The 9,142-nt window shown below is 42.9% G+C and overlaps 1 protein-coding gene across 1 annotated transcript in view; it reads right to left on the reverse strand.

Annotated features, from left to right (window-relative positions):
• Nucleotides 1-9,142, reverse strand: part of WDR4 (WD repeat domain 4) — a gene marked incomplete at its 5' end in the record, with an annotated part of 42,390 nt that overhangs the window by 23,644 nt on the left and 9,604 nt on the right. Inside the window, one exon of the mRNA XM_015413182.1 lies at nucleotides 8,140-8,200. Within this exon, the coding sequence (XP_015268668.1) occupies nucleotides 8,140-8,200 (61 nt within the window). The remainder of the gene's footprint in view (nucleotides 1-8,139; nucleotides 8,201-9,142) is intronic.

Here is a 9,142-nt window from a genome sequence, read left to right on the forward strand (position 1 = left end):
ACCTTTCCTCATAGAGAAAGTGTTCCAACCATTTTATCATTTGAGTTGCCCTTTTCTGCACTTTTTCCAAAGCTATAATATCCTTTTTAAGGTGTGGTGACCAGAACTGCACACAGTATTCCAAATGAGGTCGCACCATTGATTTATATTGGGCCATTATGATATTGGCTGATCTGATTTCAATACCCTTCCTAATAATCACCAGCATCGCATTGGCCTTCTTTATTGCAGTCACACACCGTCTCGACATTTTCAGTGATTCAGGCAGCAGCCCACCATGCAGCCACCCTGAGAGGCAGCAGGCCCTGCTCCAACGTCAAAATATCCCTAGCTCCAGTGACAAAATGTCTGAAACAAGGGAATAAACAGGCGAGTTTAGCAGATGTGCAAGGAGTGGGTAAGTAGCATTATATGTATAAAGTTTTAATATAAAATTCTATCAAGATAGGCGAAGTGAAAAGGTTTAAAACAGTAAGGAGGGCTAAAATAGTAAGGAGGGCAAATAAGTAAGCAATACCTTTGGGTACCAACATTTTGTAACTTCTTAATGTTGTAGCTGTTCAAACTACTCAAGTGTAGCTAATTTTAGTTCTAAACAGGTTCAGAGGTTCTTGGCTAGTTTTACTGCAGTATGGAAAGGGTTAAACGGAGGATCAAACAAAGGACAAGGATTAAAATTGAGGACATAGGGCTATCTTAAGCTCTAATATCACTTTGAAACTTTATTACACCTACAGATTAAAGTACTAATACCAGAAACTAGGGATAGTGAGTTCACAGATAAGGCAGGTTTTTGTACCATAAGAAGGAAAATAAACAACATAACAAACTACAGCTAGGGCTTAAAAAACAGGGGGTCCAATTTTAAACTAAACCTGAATTTTTAAGCTAATTCTCACATTCTTTAAAGAAGGGTTTTTTTCCTACAAGACAACAAGCAGTTACATACCTTCTGTAACTGCTGAAGTTATTCAGTTAGAGCCCCCTTTAATCCAAGCCTAGAAGGGCTAAATAAACATTTGAAATTAAATTAGCATTTGAAGTAAAAGGCAGCCTGGGAAGGAAAGGCACTCTTGTCTGAGCAGCTCCCTTTCAGCAAGCCAGTTTGGTGTAGTGGTTAAGTACGTGAACTCTGATCTGGGAGAACCGGGTCTGATTCCACACTCCTCCACATGCAGCTGCTGTTGCTTAAAATGAAAAAGGTGGCAGAGCAGTTCTTAAACCAAATCTTGGGAGAAAGCTGATGGGAGATGAAATGTCTCGTTCAAGATGGCTCACCTCTAAGAAATGAAGGGGTAGCTCTTATTGCCGTAGAGGGAAATGGATTAGGATTGGAAACTGATAGGGTGACAAACAATATTGACTGCCTGACAAGGTCTAGAGGCCCCAGGAGGAAGGTTGCAGGCCCAACATATCTGGGAAATTATAGATGTTTATATACAAATGCTAGAAGTATCCAAGGGAAATGAGGGAACTGGAATGCTTAGTGGGCATTTCAGAAACTTGGTGGGATGAGAATAATAATCCTGAATATAAATTATATCAGAAGGATAAGGAAAAAGGGTTGGAGGTGGAGTGGCTCTGTATGTCAGAGAGAGTATACAGTCCAGTAAAACAGAGAAGCTAAGAGAAATAGATTTGCTTACCGAAACACTATGGGTGGAAATAGTGTGGCCAAAACGAAGCTTAGCTCTGGGAGTTTGTTATCACCCACCAGATAAAAAGTTAGAGGATGATTTAAAAACAGCAAAATGATTAAGGAAAGCAGCTAGAGAAATAACTGTGTCATAATAGGTGATTTTAACTACCCACAGTTAAAATCAATATGTCAATATGTGTTTAAATCAAGAGAAACAAATTGGGATTCTAGATACTTTCAATGACTGTGCCATGGAGCAGATGGTCACAGAACCTACCAGAGGGGAGTGATCCTAGACTTGGGCCTAAGTAATGCTCAAGACCTGGTGATAGATGATAGCACCAGTTGGGAACAGTGACCATAATGTTATTAAGTTTAGCACTTATGTAAATAGGAAGTTACCCCAAAAGACCAACACAACCACATTTAACTTTAGAAGGGGTAACTTCTCTCAAATGAGGGGGCTTGTGAAGAAGAAACTGAAAGGAAAGGTAAGGAGGGTCAAATCCCTTGAGGAAGCTTAGTGATTGTTTAAAACTACAATCCTGGAAGCTCAGATAAAATGTATACCACAGGTTAGGAAAGGTGCAAATAGTTATTTAAAAAGGCCTGCATGGTTAATGAACAAAGTTGACAGAAGCAGTAAAAGGTATGAGGGATTCCTTTAAGCGTGTGGAAGGCTAGTCTGAGTGAGGTAAATAAAAGGGAGCACAGGTTTTGGCAAATAAAATGCAAGTCAGTGATCAGACAAGCAAAAAGGGACTATGAGGAATATACTGCAAAAAACATAAAGACCAACAATAAAAATTTCTTCAAATACATTAGTAGCAGAAAATCAGCCAGGGAGACAGTGGGGCCACTGGATGACCAAGGGGTAAAAGGATTGCTAAAGGATGATAGGGAAATGGCAGAGAAGCTGAATGCATTTTTTGCCAATCTCTTCACTGTGGAAGATGAAAGGTGCTTGCCCACTCCATAACTGCAGATTTCAGGAAAGGTGTTGAAAGTTGGACTGAGGTCCTACTACTGATGGACAAATTAAAAACTGACAAATCACCAAGCCCAGATGGCATACATCCAAGAGTTCTGAAAGGACTCAAATGTGAACTTGTGGATCTCCTGACAAAAATATGCAATCTATCACTAAAATCTGCCTCCATTCCTGAGGACTGGAAGGTAGTTAATGCAACCCCTCATCTTTAAAAAAGGTTCCAGAGGAGATCCAGAATATTACAGGCTGTCAGTCTAACATCAATACCAGGTAAATTGGTGGAATTCATTATTAAAGATAGAATGAGTAGGCACATTGATGAACAAAAGCTATTGAGGAAGAATCAGCATGGATTCTGTAAGGGAAGATATTGTCTGAATAACCTTTTAGAGCTCTTTGAGGGGGTGAACAAACATATGGACAAGGGTGACCCAGCAGATGTTGTTTACCTAGACTACCATAAAGCTTTTGATAAAGTTCCTCATCAAAGGCTCCTAAATAGACTCAGCAGTCATGGGATATCGACCGATATCTCTGCTGAACGTCGATTATAAAATCTACGCATCTATACTAGCGCAGCGTCTGAGACAGGTGTTGGCTCATTTGATACACCCAGACCAGACAGGGTTTCTGCCCAAAAGGCAACTGAGACATAATGTGAGGATGATTTTAGATGTTTTAGAGTATGGGGAATTAAACCCAGATAAGCAGCTAGCAATTGTGTTTCTCGACGCCGAGAAGGCGTTCGACAACATTAATTGGGATTATATGGCTGAAAACTTAAAAGAGATGGGCTGCGGAGAAGAGTTCCTCAACAGGATAGCGCTAATATACAAAAAACAAGATGCAAAAATTATTATAAATACGGATATGTCGGAGAAAATAGAAATAGGGAAAGGTACGCGTCAAGGCTGTCCCCTCTCCCCTTTATTGTTTATTTTAGTGATTGAAGGACTGTGCGAGACCATTAGAAATGACATAAATATAAAAGGAATTAAGGTCAAGGGTCAGGAGTACAAGATGCAGGTGTATGCAGATGACATGGCGATTGTGATGTTGGAACCAATAGATTCGATAACACCACTAATAAATAACATTGAAAAATTCGGTCAGTTAGCTGGGTTTAGAATTAACACTGGGAAAACGAAGGTACTAACAAAAAACTGCAGAGAGAATATCATTAAGACTATTGAGGACACTACCAAGTTTAAAGTAGTTAAGAGAGTTAAACATCTGGGGGTAAACATCACAAAGAAAACAAGTTCTTTAATCCAAGATAATTATGAAACACTAATGGGCTCCATAAAGAAGGAATTAGATAACTGGTCATCTTTACAGCTCTCAATGATGGGGAGAGTCGCGGCCATTAAAATGTTTGTTCTTCCAAAGGTCCTATTTTTATTCCAAACTATACCAGTGTTACGAAATCTTAAATTTTTTCAAAGGTTAGACAGATTGGTCAGAGGGTTTATTTGGCAAAAGAAAAAACCTAGAATTAAATTAAAATTCCTACAGGAGAAAAATCGAAATGGCGAATTAGCAATACCAAATTGGCAAATGTACTATCAAGCAGCGGCCCTAGCATGGCTCAGAGAATGGATGCTCTTGAAAAACAAAAGATTATTAAGCTTAGAAGGCGTTGATTTGATGACAGGTTGGCATGCAATATTAGCTGATAACAAAGAAGGGACGCGCGCACATATTTTAACCGGCATTTAATCAGAGCCAGTTTATTAAAAACATGGAAACAGATTAAAATAAAATTCTACAACAAGATACCAAGATGGATAGCCCCTTTAGAGGCGATGGTGCTACCACACTTAATGTCAGAAGTAAGAGCCTCAACGTACGAGGTTTTACTTGATAGTAATGATGAACTAAAATCGCAACAAGATATGGAGGCCCGAGGTATACAATTTTCATGGTGGGAGAGAAACCAATTAAACTCTAAATATGTTAAAGATAAGCAGATTGGCTTTATCTCTGGGAGAACGGAGTTAGATAAGATTTTGTTAGGAGAGGAGGTGAAGATGATCGCTAAAATATACTCCCTTCTCCTTAAGCAAGAGATGCAAGATGTGGTCATGAAAGAAACCACAAAGATATGGGGTGAAAATTTGGGCCATGAGATTGATATGCTGAAGTGGCAGAAGATATGGGGAAACATAAGATGGTTAAAAGCGGTAGCATTGAAAGAAAATGTTTTCAAAGTGGTGCACCAATGGTACTTGTCACCGGAAAGGCTGGCACGAATATATGATGGTCTAGATGGTAAATGCTGGAAATGCAAGATATTGTTAGGCTCATATTACCATGTTTGGTGGTCTTGTAAAGAGGTGTATAATTATTGGAAGGAGGTACAGATGGTGTTAATACAGTTAACCAAAAAACAAATCAGCTTAGATCCTGAAGTCTTCCTTTTAAATGTATTTCCTGATAACTGGAAGAAAAATGAAAAATATTTAATTTTACACGTAGTAACAGCTGCAAGGATTCTACTTGCAAAGGCATGGAAATGTGAACAGGTACCAACTAAGGAGGAGCTGATAAGTAAAATAATCGAGGTTGCAGAAATGGACAATTTAACACAAAAAGTGAATGGAAACATGAACAATGTATTTAAAAACGTGTGGTCACCATTCTATAGGTGGCTGGAATTAAAAGAAAAGGAAAACTATGAGTTGTAAACTGTATGAAGAGGAGGATATCTGCTTTTGTTGTAGTATAGTGTGGTGGGGTGGAGGGTTGTTATTAGTGAGAGGGATTAGGTGATGGGATGGGATGTGGTTGTGTATATGAATGTATGTGTCTGAAAACAAATAAAGAATTTATTCAAAAAAAAAAAGGGAAAAAAAGTCCTCTTTTGGATTAGAAACATTAACAAGAGAGTGAGTATAAAAGGGAGGTTTTTATAGTGGGAGGTGGTAAGCAGTGGGGTACCACAGGGCTCAGTACTAGGTCCAGTGCTTTTTAAATTGTTCATTCATGATTCGGAGTTGGGAGTAAACAGTGAAATGCCTACGTTTGCAGATGTTGTTAAGGGAATGAGAACCAGGGAGCACTGTGAGGCACTCCAGAGGGATCTGTTGAGGCTGGGCTAGGCTTGCCAAGTCCCCCCGGGGGGCAGGGAAACCCCCGCCCGAGAGGCCCATTACCCACCGCCGGCAGATCGGGCCCCGGGGGGAACCCTACCCCCAAAGCATGCGACATGCCCGGTGTCAGCACGTCACCCGGAAGTGACGCAATCACGTCAGGCACATTGGGGGTGGGGCCACAATCATCTGAGGGAAAACTCTATGGTTTTCCCTCGGATGATTGTGGCCCTGCCCCCAACGTGACTAACGTGATTGCATCACTTCCGGGTGACGTAAGTGCGGCGCACACGTGCAAAGCACACACATGGCCTCCCAGAGCAGCGCTGGACTCCCCCGCTCTACATAAGGTAAGGACTTGGCAACCCTAGGCTGGGCGAGTGGGCATCAACGTGGCAAATGAAGTTCAATATGGGCAAGTGCAAAGTAATGCACGCTGGAGGGAAAAAATCCTAAGTATAAATGTATGTTGATGGGTCCAAACTGATGGTAACTGACCAGGAGAGTGATCTTGGACTCATGGTAGATAACTCACTGAAAACGTCGACTCAGTGTGTGACTGCAATAAAAAAGCAAATGCTATGCTGCAAATTATTAGGAAGAGGATTGAAAATAAATCAGCCAGTGTAATGACTTTGTTATGTGTGTGTGTTTCTTTAAATGGTTGGTAAATGTCAGTAGAACAAGGGGGGTGAAAAGAGGGAGATGAGTGAATGAGGTGATTGGTTGGTGACAGAGTGTGTGGGCGGAGCTAGAAGGTGCGTGTGTGTGTGTGTGTGTGTGCGGAGACAGAAAAGGCAGGGTGTTCAGTTTGAAGTCGAAGTCAGCAGTTGTCAGTTGTGGTCAATCTACACAGAGTTTGAGAAGTAGTCTTCTAGCTAGAATCATACAGAGGTGCTGTGGAAGGCATTAAAATTCTAAAGAAGAAAAAAAAGTACTTCAAAGGGCAATTTAGACAAAATCTAATATTGTCAGAGTATTATAAGAGTGTGAGGGGAAAAAGCTGACAGAGACCTAAGTAAAAGGGAAAGATTCTACTGAGCAACTTAACAAAACATCTTGTAACCAGTGTTCCCTCTAAGCTGAGTTAGTGTGAGCTAGCTCAGTTTTTTAGCATCCGGCTCACACATTTTTGTCTTAGCTCAGAAAGGACGGCTCCAGAGCAAACTAATTTATGCAGCAGCCAAATGGCTCACTCACAGCTTTAATGCCAATAGTCCACAAAGTAGAATTTTTGCACAAGACTCCACAGCTTAGAGGGAGCATTGCTTGTAACCAATACACCTCTTTTACCAATAAAGTTTTATCTTGTTTATTGTTAACCCAGAGTCTTATCCTCAGAACCACATAGTCCAATGAAGGAGCCTTAGAGTTTGGGCACAATACTGTGGGAAAGGTTAATTAAAGACTGAAATTAAATTCCTGGTGGCAGCAATAGATACTTTGAGTGAGAAAAAGAAACAAGAAATTTAGAACTACATCACACCTAACCACAAAAAATAAGAGAGAGGTATCGTCACAGCCAGTATCATAATGCCCCTGTATAAATCTATAGTGCAGCCTCATTTGAAATATCGTGTACAGTTCTGGTCACCACACCTCAAAAGATTTTTTTTAATCTATTATCTTTACTGGTTTTGCAACCAAAGAAATAAACAGCAAACCCTTGTCCCACAACAGACCTTGTTCCACAGGAAAACATGGAGGAAATTAATGAGCAATATGCTTAGAACAGATAAAAGGAAGTACTTCATTCAAAGAGTAATTAACATGTGGAATTCACTGCCACAAGAAGTGGTGGCGGTGACAAGTATAGACAGCTTCAAGAAGGGATTGCATAAACATAAGGAGCAGAAGGCCATCAGTGGCTATTAGCCACACAATGTATAGATGGAATACTATGTCTGGGGCAAGTGATGGCCTTGGTGCTTGGGGGCAACAGTGGGAGGGCTTCTGGAGTTCTGGCCCCACTGGTGGACCTCCTGATGGCACCTGGGGTTTGGCCACTGTGTGACACAGAGTGTTGGGCTGGATGGGCCATTGGCCTGATCCAATATGGCTTCTCTTGTGTTCATCACATATGCCTGCCTTGCACAGAGAGGGGCCACCCCTTCCTTAAGCCTGGTGTGGTCCAGTGGGAGACCTGCAATTCTTGAGCCCACATCCTGGACCTTTGCTTACGGCCCCAGGTTCACTGAGACTGCCCTGGTGTCAGAAAGTTGACCTAGCAGCTTTTTCATTCAAAACAGTTTCCCCAGGTACTATACGGGAGAACAAGGATCTGCTGCTTAATATCTTGTATATGTATAGAATTGCATATGAGAAAACTTGAGCAGCTGGAAGATCTTACTTGCTGAAGAACAAGTCTTTTTAAGGCAATTGACAAAAACTCCAGGTTTAAAAAGGTACATACATACCCCAGAAGCTGATAAGAGAAGATCTGGATAGTTTGGTATTACAAATATTTGACTGACAAACCTAAAGGTGAAAAAAAAAATCCAGCAGTTCTTTAAATGGCAAACAAAGGTAGCAATATGTGAAGTTACACATCACCATAGCAACACAGAAGTTTCTACACTGGATTAGGCAAGTATTTTATCTTTTATGTCAGGAAATACTGCCCAGAAACTCAGTTAACTATGCTAACAAGTGTCCTGCAAGCTTCTGACTTACTCAAAAAATGTCCAGTAAAGTATATTATCTTTCCTTATATATAATTGAATTTTCGTCCCCCAACGTTCTATGCATGCCAAAATAGGTTGGCCGCATGAACTGCCAGTCAGAAGACGCTGGCTCGGTTGGCTGGCTGCTTTGTGGAGTCCCGCCCATGTCAGCCCCAGCCAGCGTCTTGCGCTCACTTTGCTCCGGTCCTCAGACAGGACGGGACCGTCTGCAGGGTAAGCCAGGGGAAAGCCTCCACAGGCCCCGCGCCGTCTTCCCCTGCCCGCCCACCAAGCCAGACGGACAGGGAAAGCCTCCACAGGCCCTACGCTGCCTTCCCCTGCCCGCCTGCCGAGCCGGACGGATGGGGAAAGCCTCCACAGGCCCCGCGCCCCCCACTGTGGCCAGGGGGGAGGCCTGCTCAGCCCCCCCGCTTGCCCACCGCTGCACCAAGAAGGGGGAGGCCTATTTGGGCCCCCACTCGCCCGCCGCGGGCCAATTCACACAGGCCGCCACCCGCCCCACCTTTCCCCCCTCAAACCACGCCGTGGCCAGGGGGGGCTGCTCAGCCCCCCACCACACCTGGCCGTGCGGGGGCCATCAGCCGCACCCAACACACCTTTCCCTGCTCAACCGCTGCGCCGAGCGAGGGGGAAGTCTACTCGGGCCCCCGCCGCGGGCCGCCTCACACAGGCCGCCACCCGCTCCTGACCCACCTTCCCCCCCTCAAACCACGCTGGGGGGAAGCCTGCTCAGGAC

This window comes from Gekko japonicus, unplaced genomic scaffold, assembly GCF_001447785.1.
Source record: "Gekko japonicus isolate JY-2015 unplaced genomic scaffold, Gekko_japonicus_V1.1 scaffold5693, whole genome shotgun sequence".
Taxonomy (NCBI): Eukaryota; Metazoa; Chordata; class Lepidosauria; order Squamata; family Gekkonidae; genus Gekko; species Gekko japonicus.